The 21885-nt window shown below is 38.4% G+C and overlaps 1 protein-coding gene across 7 annotated transcripts in view; it reads right to left on the bottom strand.

Annotated features, from left to right (window-relative positions):
• mecom (MDS1 and EVI1 complex locus) overlaps positions 1-21885 on the bottom strand; it is a 92216-nt gene that overhangs the window by 23659 nt on the left and 46672 nt on the right. For 5 of the 7 annotated variants that reach the window (XM_072690684.1, XM_072690679.1, XM_072690682.1 and 2 more), the window contains exons 1-2: positions 4954-5023; positions 112-214 (exon numbers count right to left, since the gene is read on the bottom strand). In XM_072690684.1, the coding sequence (XP_072546785.1) occupies positions 112-160 (49 nt within the window). In that variant the 5' untranslated portion in view covers positions 161-214; positions 4954-5023. Of the gene's footprint in view, positions 1-111; positions 215-4953; positions 5065-6537; positions 6668-21885 lie in introns of those variants that run through there. The other 2 variants (XM_072690686.1, XM_072690685.1) reach the window with 2 other exon arrangements.

Raw genomic sequence — 21885 nt, 5'->3', positions numbered from 1 at the left:
ATAAATATTAATAATATACATATACATAATATTATAAAAATAATACATAATATAGTATAGGTGTTTAAATTAGTGTGTACATGTGTGTGTATGTCACACTTCTTAACATACCATGTATGTCTGGAGCCATAGTGTCACATGAAAACTCTTCAGCCTTCATGAACAATGTGAGTTCTTCGCCCGGATGAACCTCGCGCACCACACGGTAAAATATCTAAGGGGAGAGGTGGAAGTGAGATGATTTTTACAAAACTTTCACAATAAATTTCAATGATTGTTTTTTTGTTTTAAGTGAACGTTTTTCTTTTAATTATGAATTTAATCAATAAACTAGCAAGTCAATCAAATAAATAAATCTGATAAAACTTTATTTTCTATTTTGATTTTAAAATAAAAAAGAGACCCTGAGACTAACAGAGCCCTTATAACACACATACACTACCATACACACAGTCATTTCCCTTGCAAACACAATAGGTAGGGGGAGAAACAATTGAGGATGGTGTTATTTTTGGCAAGCCTTAAAGGATTCAGACCATTCACTTCCTTTACGGCCTGTTGGTGACATTTCAGCATTCTTATTAGATATGTCACACTCACATACACACACATGCACATACACACACTTGATCTAATGATAAAGGCGTGTCGTGGTCAGGGATTCTTGGAAACCAAGTGTTTGGCGGAACATCGCCCTGGGACACGCTGCTGAACTGATCGAGGTGTGTGTGTGTATGTGTGTGTGTTGGTGTCTTGAGAGGGACATGGAGGAACAGTTTGCTCTCCTATTGTTTTACGAGAGAATACAGGGAACTAAGAGAACACTTGTGACAGCATGAGAATTGCTACTCGCTCTCATACACACACATGGGTGCAGATAAAAAGACAGAAAGCCAACAGGGCATAATAATATTGTGAGTATGGGACAATGAGAGAGCACTTCAAACGGCAGCAGGGGAGTTTGGTGTGAGTGATCTGGCCCAGATGGAGGCCAACAGTATTTTCCAGGCATGAAATAGCTATATGCCTGTGAATGCTAAAGTCTTCTGGTAGACTAACACTTGTACAAGAATAACACATAGGCAGTACTTTTACAATGTGCAGAATCTTTCCTTAAAATCAATATAAAAATGATGTTTCATTCAGTGAACAACACTGCCCAAGACCAACAAGCATATAGTACAAAGAAGCCCTCAACACTCAACTTCACATGCTATTAAAACATTGTGACAGTCTACTTGTGCCCATTATGAGATGGTCTTGTGTCTTCTAGTATAGTCTTGTGTTAACAATTTGTGCTAGACTAATCTCTGAGCTAGCTATTGTATCACTAGTCAGTTTACTCTCTTAGCTGTCCTAACAACCTCTTACTAAGGTAATTAGAAACATATGAGTCATTCATTTCAGGTTGGGAAGAATTTATTTTGGCAGATCTTAAAAATAAAGCACAAGTACAAATCCCCCTAACCATAGTTCAAAGTACTTTGGGTCCTGTAGGCCCAGGGGATCCAACACTAGGGCTGGGCAATTTAGCAATATTTTAGCATATTGTGATACATTTTGTTACCGTGACGCACAGTATGTTTCTATAAGTATATCTTTGATAACTTAAAGAACACTGATCAACTAAATGTTTCATTACCAAAAGTGTAATTAGTCAACTGGATGAAGTAGAAAAACTATTGAACAAAAATCCCTGTACTGAGAATGGAAGAGTATTTGGATAGACATTTTTTTTAATCTACAACTACTGGTGAATTTTAACTGCATGACTATCTCAAGTATTGAGATAAATATTGGGAACTGTGAAAATGTCTTTAAATAGCACCCACTCCAGCTTTCACTTGCACACCACTTTCAAGCTTGTATTCTGAGGATATTAGTATAAGCAAAGTGGCGGTCACAAGGCCTGGTTAACAGAATAATCTGTTTTTCTAACATCTAAAGTCTCATGTTGATTTGATCATGTGACAGATTGTCTCAGAAAACTACCACAATAGTTTCCACAATAGCATATTGTCCAAAAGTGGCTGGTGATGGAAAACAAGAATTTTGTCTTTAAATTAAAAGATATAATTAAGTCCACACAGTTTCTTATTAGATATTAGTACACATAGACTGTACAAACAGCATTCTTAACCTAATCTTAAACTTAAACTTCATCATTTTTAAAGAAAAGGAAAAAAAGGTGTCCTCCCTAAAGGGATAGTACTACACCCATAGTATTAGTATGTATAGGCCATGGTATCTTAACCCCCTCTCCCTCTCTCTCGCACCATCAACAAAAGTTTTCCTAATGAGAGGTCATTCCTTAGGCAGGTACAACACACTCATCCTTTCCTGCAGAAATACATACACACACCACACATACACACCCTCACCATTGTGTGGGTTTCAATGAGAAGCGGATGTTACTATGCTGATGTTCAGATAAATAGAACCATTAGCTCTTCATTTAGTGAACAACACTTCACTTTTACTGGACAACGCCCAAAACCACACACACACACACACAACATATACAACTCCTATCTCGGATTTCAGTACTGGCTTTCTCAAATGCTTCTTAGGCATGAATCAATAAGAAAACAAACATGTAACTCTTATATCCAATATTCCAATCCAATATTCATTTACAGAACTATTTATTTATATACATTTTAGTAAAATGAAATGATTTGCAAATGAAATTTGATTTTGCTGACTTATAGTTAGCAAGTTAATATGTGACTTGCAAAAAAAAGCCAAAATGTTAAACCTCATATCTTTCATCAACTCATCATGTCTGCACTGTTTAGCTTTAAGAGGCAAACGTATAATACCCTTGTTAAAAAAGAATCAAGGCTATTTAGCTCTGGGCCCCAAAGCCCTGTAGTGCCAAATCATCTTCACTGTTTGAGAGAGAATGTTCAAAGTGATGCTCACATTACCAATGACATTTGTTCTACAGCGCTTTCCTGAAATTGGACAATCAGTTAGATCACTGGTAAGATATGACAGAAAAAAGCAGGAGGGAGTAAAGAAAAGCATTTTTTGTTTTTCTTCATGCATCCTCAAGATTCTATTCTATCTTCAAGCAGACAGTTTCTGTGAGTTGCTACTGAATACCGCTCAAAAAAGGAGAAAAATGCAGGGTCATTCTTGCTGGATCTTTCCTTGCCTGACGCATTCTTCCTCTCTTCTTCTCATTGTAAAGAGTCCTGATGTGATTCTTGAAAACATGAGGGTCTCCGGAAGCCATAAAGACTCACCATGGGCCAGTGTTATGACAAAGTGTCATAATGACTTTTTAGAGCACGAGTGAGATTTCACATTTATAGAGGCTGCATTTCTCTACATGCTCTCTCTTTGAAGATTAACTTATAGACTGCAATCAGAAACTAAGTAAAACTCAATATTCCTGCAGAGATTTGGTTACAGAGATGATAATTAAGGGGCTCTAACATGACCCAAGACAGGACCAAAGACTCCAGTTTTGAATACATGAATAAATTGAATTGTGACTTTAATTGTGACTTTTATGAGGACACATAGAACATCACAACTGACTTGATCTGTAACTTATAAAAGCCAATGAGTTTTAATTACCAGCAAAAATAGTATAGACTGTGATTCATTTATTTAATTTCCAGTTAAAAAAATATTAGATACACTTAAAGGTTAATATTCCAAGAGATGTTTCAGAAGAGATCTAACTTACACCGTAAAAAGAAAGTTGAAGAAATATGAGTAAAAATCCAATGGTGTCCAAAACTAAAATTAAAAAAATTAGCAAAATAGAAAACCAGGTCTTTACAACCACACAAACCAATCCCCAACAGATCGTTGAGTAAAACAAGAAAATCAAGTTCAAGCTCCACTCTCAGATCTAAAAAAAATCCATCATTGTTTCTTTCCATCTTTCTATTGTAAGAAGCAATTAACAAGGAAACTGCTGGTGTTTTCAGGACAATAAACTTGCTACCCAAATGTTCAGACCTCAACATCCTATAATGTATTTGGGATCACGTGGGTGGTAAGAAACAGAAAATACAACCAACAGCTGGAGATGAGGAAAAATATTCCTGCTGATTTTGTTCGAAAGACTGTAAAACAGTCTTCCTGTTTGGAAGCTGTAACATCACTGCAATGCAGGCAAGACGTGAGCATACTAACCATAAGAATTAACATTTAGTTGTTGAGGTGTCTAAATTTTATTTTAGATACATGCTTTCTGCCATTTTTTGTCAGCTTACCTGGCCTTCTAGTAGTGTGTTAAAGTGCCAATCCTTGTATATTTTAAGTGTGTGATTATTAACATAAAAATACTTGATTTTATATATATTCATCTATGCTGATATATATTTTTTATTTTTATACTGAATCAATTTAGGTTGAAAATGCAAAACGAAACAAAACCATTTCACCATTCACCATTGAAAGGTGAATAAAGAGAAAAGCAAAAGGTTAAAGATTTTGGTTCTCAGACCTAAATTCAAGACAGTTATTAAGCAGTTCAGGACTAGATGGAAAATTAGTCAAAAGAACACAGGCAGTGCCGGAACAGAGGGACATTACTATGGCTGGCTTTCATTCATTTCTGCCTGCTGGAAGGTTTGGACTCTTGGAACACTCGTTTTTAATACATCTGTGATGTAAGCTGGCTTGAGGGTTCAGTTTGATGGCCTAATGGATAGTGGGATCAGTTAGCATCAGTGTAGTTAAAGTTAGCAGTGTTTTTTGTTTTCGAAAAATGGGAAAGAAATTTGCTTCTGTGTGGCCTAAAATTAAATCCAGAGATTTAGAGATCTAGAGAGAGAGGGGGAAAGAGAGTGTGAGAGAGAGAGAGAGAGAGAGAGAGAGAGAGAGAGAGAGAAAGAGAGAATGAATGAAGAGAGTACATGTCATTGCAACAGCACTTTTAGTGCATTATACGAGCCATGCAGGTGCACTGTGTGTGTGTGTTCCGCGTACCTGCTCATGTATCGGGTAGGCTGTGAGGTTGTACTGGTGCGAAGATGGTGATATCTGGACGTGTCTTAGCCAGCTTCTGCTATCACACACACACCCATCAAAACCAGCCTTCTGCAGAGAGAGAGAGAGAGAGAGAGAGAGAGAGAGAGAGAGAGAGAGAGAGAGAGAGAGAGAGAAAGAGAGAGAGAGTCACCCTTTGATCTTTATCTTTCACAGGTTACTCTGCAGTGTCTAAACCACATGCCACCCACCACGGCCTTAAACTCCAAACAAAAACACACACACACAAAATCACACCTGCCCCCTCTTTCCCCAACATACTCCAACAGTGCAACTATTATGTATTACTTTGTAAGAAATACAGAAGTTGTAACATGCACACACACACACACACACACACACAAAACACACAGATTCATTTCACACAGATTGTACTGCCTAAATCAATGCAAAAGCAACCTGTTCTGGTTATTTTGGCTATGTCCACTAACTTCAAGCCAGACAGTTGACAAAAATAAGTTTGTCAATTAATGCTCATTTTAATGCAGTTAAAAGAAACACTAAATGCTAAAAATTTAACACAGCCAAACACCCATTTCCTTATAAACAGAGGGAAGTGCATGCTGAATAAAAAACTGATTGCCAAACATGATTTATCTAATGACTAAGACATGATTTTAAAACAGTTTATCATACTGTATATGTGGAGAGTTACAGAAACGAAACTGTATTTGCAACAATAATTATACTGTAGCAAAGACAAATAAATAAAACAGAATTCAAAGAGAATAATGAAAGACGTTTTATATAAGAATGTATTCATTTTAAAATCTCTACAAATCAGAGTTCATCTTTTCAAGAGTTCAACTTCCAAACAGACACTCTTACTTTTTCGATTTCTTCAACGGTGCCTTTAAAATAACATATTATTATTATTATTACAATTACACTTAATTTAGTAGTAGACGTGCTATTTTCATTCAAACTAGGTTTTGAATTAAACCGTTAAAATGTGTGTTGTTATATTACTTTCTATAGTTACATGATCATTCTACTGATTCACGTGTAATCTTTAACAATAACAAAAAGGAATAAATCTTACAAAAACTCTAAACTCTTTATAATGCAGTCTTTAATTGAGCGTTATTTTTTAACGTTAATAGTTTAATTTCGTCAGCAACCAAAAACGGCCGAAACCTCAAACAGGCACCTGTAATTGATTTCAGTTCGCGAGACAGAAATGGCTTATTAAAAAAGTTACTTTTTCCAGTAAAGAACATTTTAACACCATATTTCGATTAAACAAAAATATTACAGCGGCTAATAATGCTCTGCGGAACAAACCGATTTAATGTTGCAATACAAATAGATAAATATTTTGAAAAACACAATAATAAATCTGAAAACGACGCATCAGAAACGCGCTATTAATTTTTTAGATTACTCATTATTTTACTGAGGCGATTTTGTAAACAGATTGTTGTGAAACACACTTCATGGTTACAAACATCTCTTACTTTCATCTTTATTTCACTTTTACTCGCTGGTTTCAGAAGCTGTAGCTTTGTATAATAAAGTGCTTACCGTGAAAACGAGCTCATAAAGGTGAGCTGAAGAAATATCTAAAGTAAAGAATGTCCTCCGGAGAAAAACGCGAAACTCCAGGCGAATTTGCTTCCCCTTTGGTGAGCGCAGGCTTGCGGTGCGTGAGTGTGTTTCTTTCTTTCCCTGAATGGGACACTCGCGCGTCCCGGGACTCTTCGAATCGGTTCAGCGCTCGACCAATTCCCCGGATGATGACAAACTCGGGGTTCCTCGAGGCTCCCGTCCCGTCCAGTCGAGTGTCGTCCCGTCCAGTTTGGGTCACTCCCGCCCCTCCCTCCTTCTCTCCTCTTTCTCCTCCTTCTATGCAGCGCGCGCGCGAGGATTCAAACTTTTCCTTATCTCCCTATTCTCTCCTCAGACAGCGAAAAACGATCTGCGCGTTACACTCTGTGGGCTTCAGCGTGCGCGTGCATATGTGTATGTGGTGTGTGTGTGTGTGTGTGTGTGTGAGAGAGAGAGAGAGAGAGAGAGAGAGAGGCAGTGTCTAGCAGACTAGCTCGCGCTGTCCCGCGCGGGGGAGATGAGCAAAGGGAGGGGGTGAAGGAGGAGGAGGAATGGGGGTGTCTCGCGTGTCCAATGTTCGGAAGTTGCGGGAGGGCTCCCCGCGGTTCATTTGAAAGCAACGAGAGCGCGCAAGGTCAGCGTTGGGTCGCGCGCTGATGAAGCCGTCCAGCACGGCCACGGCATCAGCGGCGTAAGACTTACGAAGAGGAAGGTGATGAAGCTTTATAATAGAGGGAGTTTGCAGGTTTTAGACAGTGTGGACAGTGCACCCACAAACTTACACCTGCAGTAGGCTGGGAAAAAGGTCAGGCCAGTGAGCTGCGACATTAGACACAGAGGCAGACAGAGAGAGGTGAAGTTTATTAATTAATTATAAATACATACTGATTAAAAGACCCCTATTGGACTCTGCTTCTGAACACTGCCTGTCTGTCTTTGTGACAAGTGACATTCGGGAACATCAATGGCAACACAAAACGACATTCACCATTGGCAAATAAGTACAATCTATGACTAAGGGTCTTGTCCGGCGCATGTCCTGTTCTGTTAAGACAGGTTGGTGCCGTGACCCCGCGCTAATAGCGCTTGATGGAGATTAATCATTTTCCCTTGGTTATCTGTGGCATTGAACTCGGCCTCAAGATAATGTCCATTGTTTCGCGAGATCGCAGGGCCAGAAAAGCGGAGGAAGGACAGGAAAAAATCGCCAGTAAATAAACGTCGCCCTGGCCCAGAGATTCCCATGCGTGCTCCTTGAGAACCGCAAAGAGACTCCGGTCCGCCGCGCATCGATTTCCTGCCCTGCCGCGCCTTCTCCATTGTTGGAAGTCTTTTTAATTTAGCCATAAATTGGGGAAGGCTCGAGCCACGAGCTATTCTATTTTCTCCCTGTCAGACTGAGGGATTTGTTTTATGATGCATTGTGTATTAAATACAAGTAATCTGGGAAAGTGATTGCTGGGGTCTGAATGGAAGAGGCTGTCTGATAGAGGGGTTCGTGCTTTTTTTTTTTTTAAAGAGGAAGAGCCAGGGCTGAACGGGAAAGCCCCGTGGTGTATGTGGTACCAAAGGGGCTAAATAATGGGGTAAAAAAGCGCTGACTTGGGACAATGAGTGGCGTTACAAAGCCGCGTTCCACCGCTAGAGGGCGCCGAGAGCTGAATCTAGACGACTATGAGGTAAAGTCGCATTTCTTCAGGAGAGAAGTTCTGGCCGTCAAGGGAGACGTTCAGACGGGATGAAGAAGTTTTAATTTGTCTCTAGTTTGCATGCATCCACCAACCCCCCGCACCCCGTACGTGCACGCGTCTTACCAGCCGATCAGCACTGCTCGCTGTTGAAGAGGGGCCAAATTTCGAGTATTAACCATTAGTTCAGTTGTGCGTAGCGGAGAGATTTTTTGTCATTAATTTGGCATTCATCTATTAGGCCATTATTGTACATCTTGACACATTGCACATTTTTACATATCGTGAATGTTTTCAAATACTTAAACACGCGCGCGCACACACACACATTCACAGACAAGTGTATCTAGAAATAGTATACAGTATATATAGTATATATTGTAGTATACTAGCAGAATTCTGCTTTCCCCCGTCCCGGGGCCTTCTGCATGTAGTACCTCTCTCTCTCTCTCTCTCTCTCTCTCTCTCTCTGTCTCTCCCCTGCGCCGCCTTTAATGGAAACACTGTGTACGAGACACATTCCAGCACATCCTAACGGGAAAAGGAGAAGGGGGAGGAGGGGGAGAGAGAATGTCTCGTGCAGCAGCTGGAGCGCTGAGCGCTGGTCTCCCGCAGTCTAGTAGCGTAAAGCTGCATTAAGCGCGTCCGCACATTAACAGCAGCTCCAAAGCCCCGTCTAAAAGTGCCCCAACTGTCCCAAGGGCTCATAACCCCTCCCCACAGCGGGCTCCTGTCCTAACGGCATTCAGCGCTGAAGAGTGGATCACTTCAGTTCACGGCATCCTTAAGCTTTTTTTTATTCACGTCGCTTCTGCCAACGATTTAGTTCAAGCAAAGTTTCAAGTTCAAGCAACTGCTTATTTTCATACTACAAAAAATGACCGGGCTTTAAAAGTGTTATTTAATCATATTTCATATCATATCATTTATGTGGTAAATTTTAGTTATATATGTTAATATCGATGTATAACAATCTTTTCAATAAGTGATAATATACTGCACAGATCAGTGATTGTATGATTGACTAGATCAGATGTAAGATATAAGCATGCACAAACACAAAATAAGAAAATACAACAATTTATACACAAAACATAAAACACGTACACCCGGTAGCCACCACTGTATGATGTTAGATTATTTGGAGTAACTAAGGTAACTAAGGTTTGAAATAAATGCCCACAGTAAGCGTGGTCTGCAAAAATCATTTAACGAGGAATTGTAGCCTTGAACGTTTCTTACTTTTCCCAAAGTCATGTTTACCTAGTTCTTCTGTTTCAATGGACAATCTTAGCGTAATCAAGAGATATTTATTCATACTGGGTAAATTCCACCTTTAAGATTTCAGTTTGTATTTTTTGCACATTCTGTGATCAGTTCTGCATTCAGTGATCAGTAGCCTAAGTATTTAGTATGTTTCTGTATTTTGCTAGATGGATCATGGGTAGTTGTGTTATATTGTGTCACTTTTTAATTAATGAGTGGAGAAAATTAATTGGTCAAGACTCTTTATGTATTATAGCCAGATGCCACACAACCATCACATCTATCCCGAACAGTGCAGTGTACCACTCTTGGGATTTCAAAGTAATTAAGTAAAAGTGGCTATTCTCAACAACGTGATATGCCGGTCTGAAAAAAAAAAGTTCTGAAAGCTTGTCAGAGATGTATGAACCTGGTTACAGTTGCTAAGCTACAATTGGATAATTGTACGGATGGGAGGGGTTTGGCAAAGGGTCGCCAGTTAGCTGCAAAAGTGCGTCCCATCGTTAACCAATGATGGTGACAAATGTATTGGGCTTCTTGGTCTCCTCGTCATCTACACTTCTTTGGCCTTCCTAGCCTGGTCTTAAGTGTGCTGCCGCTTTCTCCTTCACACACAAGTGAAATCATCTCGTCTTGACTGTAAAGTCTCAGTCTCTCTCTCTCTCTCTCTCTCTCTCTCTCTCTCTCTCTCTCTCTCTCTCTCCCTCGTCCACACACACAAACAAGATGCAGAAACAGCTGCCAACCGGAAACATCAAAGTGTGTGAACAGTGTTCAGCACAAAATACAAATGAGCATTCATTTTTATGTATGTCTTTGTTTTTTTTTACTTTTTTTAATGCAAAAATGTAAATAAGATTCACAACCACTTCAATCCACCACAACTATCCTTAGACACATTAAGACCCAAGTTCTGCATAGAACTGTAGTGTAACTTCCTTACACATACAACACACTGTACATCAGAATAAAAAAAATATAAAAAATTAAAGTTAAAAATCAAAAATGTAAAGCAAGAGCTGTGAGCAGTCCAGACTTAACTGACAGAACAGAGATAAATGAAATGTGAAATGAATAATATCTAGTGAAATTATTAGTGCAATTATTATGTAAAATTCATTCAGTTTTTGCTTAAAAAACACTAAATCAGCAGTGCTGTGAGTCAGTCTGGTCCTCAGAGTCACTTTACCTTTTGGACATGACTCCTATAGTGGAATGTACAGACTGAAGCAGAATCTTTTTTCAGTGGAAATGACAGACAGGACGTAAGTGGGGCTGAAACAGGGAGCAGCAGTCTAAAGCACAAAGCACCATTCAGACTGAGAGCCTTAACGGAGTCCACGACACACACACATATATAAGTGGGACATGCTAGAATAGATTCCCAATACTGATTTCTGGGTTGAAATCAGCGAACCTTCTTCTATGTTTCAGCTATATTTCGCTAGGACTGACCAAGGCAGCGTTTCTTCAAACTAAAGCAAAGTAAACATTTGCTTTGATTTAAAGTGTATAGATTTATTTTATAAAGCATGTTTCAGTAGGTAAATGCTTCAATGGTTGGAATAGGCTTTCGCCAAATACTGAGCCATTGCTGATATCATAAATTTGAATCATATTGTGGCTAAGCTTCAGGATCATGCTCATTTGTTTGTAAAAATGATTGTTTATTTTACTTTTAAAAGCATTTCCCATGGCTAAACCAAACATTCTTAGACATGATAGGTAGTGTAGATGAATTTGGGTGATTTTGTTTTTGTGAACTGATAGTGAAACAGGTTTAAATGTTCAAACAACTTTTTTTGGATTAGGTATTGACTTCATTTGGGCCAGCGTGGCTGACCTTGAAACCTGTACTCTCATGGTGGATTTCTACTTTAGTCTTTGGTAGTGTGATCATTTTTGCAAAGGTTTATTTGTAAAGATTCGCCACTGTTGGACTGATGAATGAATAGTATAGTTGGGATTGACTAAACATGTGAGCTGTTTTACATAGAATGTACTCTATATCTATAACTGCAATTTTGTTAAAAGGGCAGAAAAAGTAAGAAAGGTAAGAGAGGTAAGAGTTAGATCCCTGTGGTGTATGTTGGTTTATGTCTGTTAACTCATGGCTCATGTAGGGAGGCAGTGGTTGACAGTTAGAAATAAATAAGGAGGGACTAAACACTCTAACACAAATGATGCTCATTAAATGAAATCAAAGTTTATCTTGTCATACACAGTACAACTAGCAGTTGTTCTGTGCAAATGCTATGACAACTGCCCAATCACATGAAAAAGATAAGATAGAATGCATAAAAAGTAGAATAAAGCAGAGTCAAGAAATGCTTCCCTGGCCATTTTAGAGAGAACAGACCACTGTTTAGATGGCATTTGTGGCATATGTTCACTTATTACATGTAGCAATGCTTTCTCTATTAAACTGTAGCCCCTGTGACAGAAGTGAGCAATTATTGCATACAGAAATATGTCTTTCCACAATTCTTTAAAAGTATAATATAATGAGATACTTCTTCATTTGCATATGTTTAGTAAGTCATTTTTATTGCATTTATAGCTTGTAGCACTTCTATTAATTCCAGAAATGCTTGCCGATATCCCTGTCAATTGTATCTGCAGTAAATACCATTTTCACAAGAAACCGTGACCTACACAGCTGATAGCACTAATTTTTACATTAGTAGTAGTGCAAGAGGCGGAGCTTACAGCAAAACAAGTGAGGGACATAAAAGTGAAAATAAGACGCGTGGACTCAGGATTCAAGGAATGTACCACCACACTGTGGGGAGGGGCGTTATTGCTGCCTGGAGGCTGTTACAGGCTGCGCTAATCAGTGATAGTTTCCCCCAGCAGACTCTTCTCACACAGGCCACACTGTCTGTGGGCCATGGGGTGCGATAAAGCCCACAGCTATGTCAGAGGGAACGTTTTTAAAACATAAATTAGAGGTGAGTTGGGAAGGGGGAGGAGGAAGAGAGGCCAAAACGCAGCAGGACACATTGGAAACTTCAACAAGTCATCTCACCCTCCCCTTTCTACTCTAGTGTATAGATTGTACCTTTCTCTCTCCCTCTCTCTCTGTCTCTCTCTCTCGCTCCTGTATGTGTGTATTCTAAGTGTAGTTGTGTTTCACAGAGAGGGATGCAGTCCAGGTAGGATCCTTTGAATGTAGCTGACAATTGCACCCTACATTTCAACAGCTGCAAGTAGGCGAGATGCACCAGAGAGTAAAATGAAATATAGAATTTTACATTTGAATGCAGTGTTTTAAAATGTGTCAAATTTAATAAGCAGTGATGTGACAGTCAATTTAATCCATTTTGAATGTAATGTAGAGGAGTCTTCATAGTGCTAGCAAGATGTCTTCTACCTTAGCTACAGCCTTCACTCTCAAGACATGACTAGTGTGTGTTTACGGGTTGGGATGGTTGTGGAAATTACTGTATGTTGTTGGACCAAGTAATGAAGGCAAATTGCCTCTGACAGAATATACTGTCCATAAAAAAGGCATTTTTAAAGTTGGTATTTACCACATACCAACAACATGAATTTTTTTCAGAGGATCCTTAATTGCTGTGGTCTATACAAAGAACTGAATACATGCAGAATGAACGAACACACACACACACACACACACACACACACACACACACACCTTTTCCCTGTAATGTGAAATCGGACACCTTAAACCAGGCTTACTACACCCAGAACTCGAGCCCTCCTCCCTCATGAAATTCCTCCACAGCAACAGTCGTGTTTTAACACTCTTTATCACTCTCTGTTAATCCCCTTCTGTTCATTGCCTTCAAACGGACACCATTAAGACCTAAATAAGTGTTTAGTCTCGGTCTTTCCCTTTTACCCGCGATTCTCTGCTTGGTGGAGAAACACGGTCGTTGACGCTTGACTGTGTGCATGTGCGGCGCACACACAAAGCCCTTTCACAATGTTTTCATTTTTCATGTGGCCCAGCCACCATAAAATGTTCACACCTTCTCAGCAGTGCAAAGTGAAAAACAGTGACAAGTCGAGTCTGCTAAACGATTCAGACATTAAACATGGTGTGGGAAAATGATTAAACGAGCTACTTCCAGAAATGGAATTTAAATATATTCCAATCAGGCATAAAGGTGAACGTAAATCAAAGCCTATTAGCCACCCATCTGTCCTCACTTAAATATCTCACTCTGTCCAGATCTTCTCCTTTCAGTATACAATTTTAACTTGCATTTTACTCAGTTACTTTCTGTCTATGTCTATGATTTATCTGTAAAAATAACACATCCATCCATACATACTTACACTTATAGTAATATAATATATAGTATCTATATAGTAATAGAAGGATACTGTAATGTATTCAACGTACATTATGAGAAAAGTTTGGCAGATTGGACAAACACTGCTGTTGCCACTTTACTTTTGTCATTTTCATGCAACTAGTTTTCTTCATATATTTATTTTGGTAATGTACAGTCTTATGCAAACATTTGAGTGTGTGACACATTTTGTCTTTTTTGTTGAGAAGTAGTAAACATCTGTAGCTAATCAAACATCAAACACAATATTTACTTTGGCTCATAGGTTCAGATTTTTTGACAAGGCCTCAGACCTCAATTAGCAAATTAAGCCTGAGGCACATCACCAGTTGTAAAATGTTCCAGCTTTATAAATGATCTGATTCTTCAAACCTTGTACTAACACATTAAACATGGGCTCCTTTGAGCAACGGTTAAGAATCTGTCAACTAACATAATCGATGCACACACTGAATAGGAAGGCTTAAGAAGATTAGTTGTTAGAAAATTAGTTTTTTCAGTGTGGAATATTTGTAATAAACAGGGATCTGGGATACTCTCAGAGAGTTATGTTTGCAATCTTCATGATTCACGAGTCATATAAAAAAAAAAACCTTAATGCTTAATGCAGGAGTTTTTATACATTTTTTAAATAGTTACTATTTAAAAACTGTTACTAATGTTTCTTTGAGGGGCAGTGGTGGCTCAGCCATTAGATCTGCTCCCAGGTGCTGCTGCAATGGCTGCCCACCGCTCTGGGCATGTGTGCTCACATTCACTGTGTGAGTTCACTGCACGGATGGGTTAAAGGCAGAAGCAAATGGTCCGACACATATGGTGAATATGGTTGTCTTGTCTGTGCTTTAAGAATCAACAATGAAAAATAATAAACTGTATACCGCCTTTTCAAAATATAACAATGCCCTAATGCAGATACTACATTTTTGTAATTTAAAAATTTCTGGAAATGTTTATTTCGTTACATCCCAACACTGTCCATACACACAGCACTACTCCAAAATAGCTGGGTGCAGCCTTCCTATGGTCATAAGCTTAACGTAAAACCAAGGCAAACTTGAGGAAAAACCCTTCATCTCTAGGGTTAAGATTTTCTACATATTCATTGTATCATAAGAAAGATCACAAATAGATGGCTTCCACATAATCCAACCCATTACAAGCGTATAGGTTGTTATGTACCTTATGCCTCAATCACAATTGTTGCATATGGTGCATTATGTGGGGTGTTTAAATCATAATTTACAATGTGCACTACATAAGTAGAATGGAGCCATTTTAGAGTCCTCTGATGTTAGCTAGCATGGCAACAAACAAGTGACAGAGTTTTTAAACACATGTTTACTCACCCACACTTTAATAAGCTAAGACACTACCCCGATTACTTATATAAGAAATTCAACATGTAGCCACCTGTACCTCGTTTATGTCTGCTTCTACTATGTCCAAATTACATAACATAACATTGCTAGATGTTTGAATATTAAGACAATTTAAATACCCTGCCCTCTTATTGTATTGCACATGCAACAAAAGAGTTAGCATAAGCGCCTCACAAATGTATTATGGGCGTACCTAATGAATAAGTATAAAATATGATGTCACTCTTGCCCTTAAGGGCAATATTATAAAACATTGTATAATATAATATAAACAATATAATATAATATGTATGTTCACGTGATGAAATTTATGAAATCTCATTTACCATTAAATGTTCAGCTGCTCTGCTTAAATGATGCAGAAGAATGCACATAAATGGAGATGTGTTATATAAGTTCACATATAAAACATAATGCACATACATTTTTCTATTTCCTTTTTTATGTGATGATAATGGTAGGTCATAAAGCATAAAGGTATTTACCAATTTCCTCAAGCCTTGAGCTTTTCTTTGATTCAATTTCCACAGGCTTTTTTGCATGAGTGCTTTTAAATTGAGGCCTTTTCCACAAGCTGTATTTTGGAGTTTATCTAGAGAACATTTAAAGGAAATAGACACCCTAAGCTTAATTGCAAACAGCACTAAGCCAATGCAGCATTTCAAAGAGAAAAAGGAAGACAACTCAAGTCATTAAGCGGCAGCACAGTGGCCTTGCACACTCCTATTTAGAGCTTCACTGGTTTTCACTGCCTTCAAAGGGGCTCCAAGTTAGCATGGGTTTATATTTAACCAGCTTTAACAAGGCACTGGTGCTGCTGAGTATGCGGCATACACTCAGATGCCTATACACATGCATGTACACACTTGAGACCTTCCTGAAAATGTTTACTTTTATTATTATTATAAGTTTTTGTAATTGTTTTTACCCTGGGCCCCTCCTACAGCCGGGGGAGAGTAATTTACTTTTATACCACGGAAATATGAATCGTGCTGTGATCTTCCCATCACAAACAACTGCATTTGTTGACATGATGAGATAAATAGAAATGGTTAGGTCTTACAGACATTTTCTTAAGCCAAAATTGCTACATTAATATTGCTAATATAAGTGTTACTACACAGGTTCAAAAACACCTGTGTATTTATTTTCCTAGTAGTGGGAAAATAGACAACTTGACAGTAAGTGTGTACTTCGAATTTACTACTACTATATTTAATAGTTTGTAAAATAAATAATAGCTACAACATTAATAGCTATAACATTATGTCCTTTGTAAGTCAGTCAGCTACTGTTCTTTTAGCACACTTTAGTCAAAATGTGCTAATGGTATGGAATTACTCATAAGCAAGCTAAGAGTGTAATGTCCCTTTTCAAAAGAATCCAGTGTTGGATTTTCAATAAAAATCTGTCCTGCCCTCTTGACATTGCACTTGTGTGCCCTCTTACCTGAAATTAGGTAATCTATATGAACTATATGAGAGTTTGAATTGTATTGCAGAAATCTAAGAACCTAATCTAAACCTAAATCTACGAATCTAAGAATAACATATATTGTATGTCTAGCTTTTTAAGAGGAATACACTTACATGTGAGTTCATCACCTTGCTCCTAAGAAAATGCACATGAGTGTATATGTGTGTGTGTGTGTGTGTGTGTGTGTGTGTGTATGTGTGTGTGTGTGTGTTTGAATCTGATTGACTTGTCAGACATGGGCGTCAATAGAGCAAGCTTATTCAATTCCAGCCCAATCACAGAGGTGTCACAGTGTTTTGGGCTGCAGCTCCAGCAGAGCCTCTGATAAATCTGCTTTTATGAGTTGCACTTATGGCTTTTATGGCCCAGTGTTAGAGAGACTGATTCAGAGATCAATCACATGTGCGTATGTGTGTGCGTGAGAGAGAGATAGAGAGACGCACACACACAGGTAAAGGTGGATCGATGCGTATCAGGAGGTTGGTTTGATTTAATGCCGTTGGACTATGACCAGATTGTCTTTCCATCTCTCTCTCCATCTCTCTTTCTCTCTTTGCCATCTCTCTTTTCATACCGCTATATCATTCTAATATTTCACTCCTCCTGCTCCCAATTTCCCTATCCATCTATCTATTCACTTCAGTTTCTCAGAAGATTTCCTCCAATCTCTTCTCCTCCTCTATTACCTAACTGACCATTAAAGGAACAGTTCAGACTAAATTCTGTGTAAGAGGGAAATTGTTAAATTTTAGTCAACCAGGCAAGATATGTTTGATGTACAAAGTTTGCTTTGTTAGTTTTGCCCCGGAGCTACAAGGTACAATGTAGCTAACTGGTAATGCAATCAAATACTATGTTACCTAGCCTTACTTAGAAAGCTCAAACAGACTTGTGACTGTGTTAATTGATGGTATAACATGGTATGACAGACTGGGATCTATAAAAATATACACCACAGCAGCTAGTCTACACAACATGTCTATTACTTGTTAGCAACATTAACCTTCTAGCTCCCGTGCAAAACTAAAAAGAGAGCAAATCTTAGACATCAAACATGTCAACTGATATTTAAGGTCAGATTTATGCAAATCTGAACATGTACAATTTCAAAACGTAGTCCCTTCATCTGTCATGTAATGCTAATATGTCAGTGGTTTGATAGAAATTGTTTCTGGGCTCTCTCTCTCACACACACACACACACACACACCGACCTCTGTCTGAGACGGTAGTTTCCTGAGGGCTGTCAGTAGAAAGAGTATGAAACAAAAGCTGTGGGTAGAGAGGCCCGGCCAAGAGAAAGACAGGAAACGACTACTGATTTTACACACACACATACACACACACACAGGGTAAAGTATAGTTATTTAGCACCTATAGAAACATTATCTACACTTTCAATGTCAAACGTCACACGATTGAACTTCCACTGCCTGAATATCAGATGATCACTTACTCTATACTATACTAACAAATGATCTTTTCCTAACGTTTGATCACAGTGACAACTCCAAGTAGTCCAAGTGCAAGTACACACTCAGATGATCACGGCATCATGGTAAATCTGACTTTCTTAAGGTAAATTTTAGAGTTCTGAGTTATTTACAATACCCAAATTTAGCTGGGCTGGAACAGAGTAATGACTTTTAGAAACCCCTATCTTATCCTTACCATTTGTCTGAGCCATCCTTTGTCTTAGCCCTTCATGGACCACAGGGCTGCTCTTGGATAGTTATTTAGAGATCTCCAGTAACACTGTTGTGTTTGATGCACACACTAGTGACACACATACTTCCATGGTAGAGACACATACATGGTCTATCACTTGAATAACATATGATAAACAACCCTGTGGTCAGAAACTGACCAATGATGATATGGGGTAGGGGGTGATAAAGTAGGAGAACAGATGGGTTAAAAAGGTGGGTCAGTATTTGTTCAACTATAAAGTAAAACTTTAGGTTAGGTGGATGAAGTGGTCCATAAGTGAAATCGCAAAGCAAGTGTTTAGCCTAAAGTATATGGTGAGTGCATAAGTGTGTATAAAGGAGAGATACTTGATATAGCATGATTCGTCTTTATGATGTAAGCTTAGACCTTTGGTTCAAGTTTATGAAGTAAAACGTGCTTAGACTGGTTTGAGTATATGAGGGCATTTCAGGGAGCAGCTCATGTTTATGATGCTGTTTGACAGTCGCATGTTTATGATGTATGCTATGACTGGGTTGAGAATGTTCGACTGGGGCCTTAAATCTTAGGAACAGCCCTGAAACTGAATGCTATAGGGTGCAACCTTGGAACAAAGGTGTGGATGTGAATGTGTGTGTGTGTTTGTGTAGCATAGTGTGAAACACCTTGAATCATGTGTGACTGACTACCACTTTCATTGGGAACAGTAAAAAGTGCTAAGATCTCTATTCTTATTTTCATTCAGATTGAAAAAAGAAAATAACTCTTTTTTCCCTGTTCTACAGAACATCTTTCACAGAATATATGTAGAAGTACACACACACACACACACACACACACACACACACACACAAACACATGAACACACATTCAATACACACTCAACCAGCTAGGAGAAAATACAGTGTTATTACATGAGCCCTGAGCCCTGAGGCAGAGGCCTGAGACTACCGTGTATAATATAGCTTTCTGTGTGTGTGTGTGTGTGTGTTTCCTGTAATCCAATCTAAGCAATGAACAGGTTTTGCATGCATGTGTAAGACTGCGGTCATGTAATCCTGCATGCGTATAGGCTGCCTCAAATAAATGAAGATTTAACTGTACAAATAATAGGTGTTTTACTGTTATACAGTCTATTTAAATAGCATAGATATGATGAAAATGTATTGGTGAATGGTTGGTTATGTATGTTATGTAGTTATGTGACAACTAATTACATGATTACGTAATACATTACATTTGAATCTGATATTTTATTTGTATTGAGAAGTTAGTCAGCACTTACATTTGTTTCCTGTTTGTTTTAATGTCAATGACACAAAATGCAAATGTTAGTTCATACATAGTGTATATCAACCCTTTCATCTTTATCAATTAAAATCATAATAAAATACTTCCTTTCCCACTGATAAATGCACAAGCATGGATTAACAGTTTAACATCTGAACTTACAATTTACAACAAGTGAGAAAGAATAAAACTAGGAAGACCATATTAGGGCATACAAACAAAAAAATCTTTACTTTTACAAGAATTACAATAATTTCTGTTTACGGGAAACATTAATTTAGCAGTAATGGATTATTTATTTTTAGTTTAATGTTTTAAAAATGAAACACACATGGTTTGTAATACACCACCTTGATGGGTAGAATAAACCAGTTCATTGTGCAGGCAGCTGAATGGAGGGGATTACATGGATTGGTCTTAGATTTTTGTGTTTTGCTTTTACACTGAGTTGTCCATTTCAAATTCATGTCAAATTTGGTATAGGTGATGAGTGCACAAGGACTTTAATATTACCCTTGAATTATGCATGCATGCAAGTGTGTGTGTGTGTGTGTATACTTTCATTGTCTCTCTCTCTCAGGTCCAAATGTCTGTATTACTTACGGAATATGTTTGTAAGTAATTCAGGCTACATGCTTATGCACATCCAAATTCTATGTTTGTGTACAAAAGTCTGTGTGTGTGTGTGAGAGAGAGACACACACAAAAAGCTTTAGAGTAAAGGTACAGTATGATGAAAAGGAGGAAAAGAGAGATAAAGTTGGAGAAGTAAAAGAGAGATAAAAATAGAAATGGAGCGAGAAAGATGGAGACTATGTGTGTGTGTGCGTGTGTGTGTGTGTGTGTGATTGATGAGATTGTGTGTTGTTAAGAGGGGACCCATCACATGTGATCACATAAACACTTATTCAGTAGGTGCTAGGCATGACATGTCAGAATGTGTGGATGCCTCTGTGCGTGTGAGAGTATGTATGTATGTGTATGTATGTGTGTGTGTGTGTGTGATTGATGAGAGTGTGTGTTGCTAAGTGAGCACTGAGGTTGACGAGTCTGAACACAGCTTTGAGCTGTCACCAAAGAAAAAACACACACCATTAATCAAGCCTAATTAACTCTCTCTCTCTCTCTCATTCTACCTCTCTCTTTCTCTCTCACACACACACACCTAAAAGAGCCTTATGCTGCAAACCAATTCCACTTGAGTGTGAGTGTGAGCATTTGTACATTTTCATTATAAGAGTGTGAGAGTGAGTGATGGAGTGTAAGAGTGTGAGTGAGTGTGTGTGGGAATATTCGTGTAAAACCACAGGTGCTCACATAACTCAGAAAACCTCTTAGCACCCATTCTATCACTAATATTTCAGACACCTGCCATTTAGTCTATGGTCAACACACACACACAATCTCTCTGAAATATTCATCCATCATTATTCAGTCTGACACCTTTTAGCCTCCCTTGTTCAATTAGGCCACTCGGCAACTGTTGCTATGCGGAAAGAGCAGCTGCTTTTTCCAGTGGATGGACAAGCGTGCACACACACAAACACACATTTGTATTGAAAGATTTCAATCACGTTCAAAAGTAGATTAACCTGCAACAAATCCTGTGGCTACATTTTAACAAATTACAGATTAAACCCGCCACTTTGATAGTTAAGCGAATTGCTTTCAGAGAGAGAGAAAGAGATAGATGGACACAGAAGAGTGTGGTTATAGCTACAGCACTGCAATCACTTAATGAGAAGCTGCTTCAATTCTGTCCATACTGGAAACATTACATAAGTAATAAAATAGCATGGCATGTCTGCTAATCACACACACACACACAAACACACACACAGTCTCAAGAATTCAGTAGGCCTGTGATCAGCAGTGTCCACCATAAAATCACTGACCAAACACTCACATCCAACATGCTTCGCAGGTGTAACGGTCTGTTGAGGATACATTTGATAAGATGGTTGATAAGGGTTAATGGAATGGTTCAAACCATAATGTTTATGTTGCTGACAATGAATAAAAGCATATATTCACTAATTAACATTACAAAACAACGCTATGCTACTTGCTGATTACTGGTGTCCATTAATTGGAAATAATTAGATAAAGGTGTGTATTTTAAATGCATTCAGAAGAAGCTGTTTTAAATAGCAATAATCACATTTAAGAAATTTCCTGTGCTGCAAAAGCAAAAAACATTTCTGTTTACGCAACT

This window comes from Salminus brasiliensis, chromosome 11 (assembly GCF_030463535.1).
Source record: "Salminus brasiliensis chromosome 11, fSalBra1.hap2, whole genome shotgun sequence".
Lineage (NCBI taxonomy): Eukaryota > Metazoa > Chordata > Actinopteri > Characiformes > Bryconidae > Salminus > Salminus brasiliensis.
This window is presented reverse-complemented; position numbering and strand designations above follow the sequence as displayed.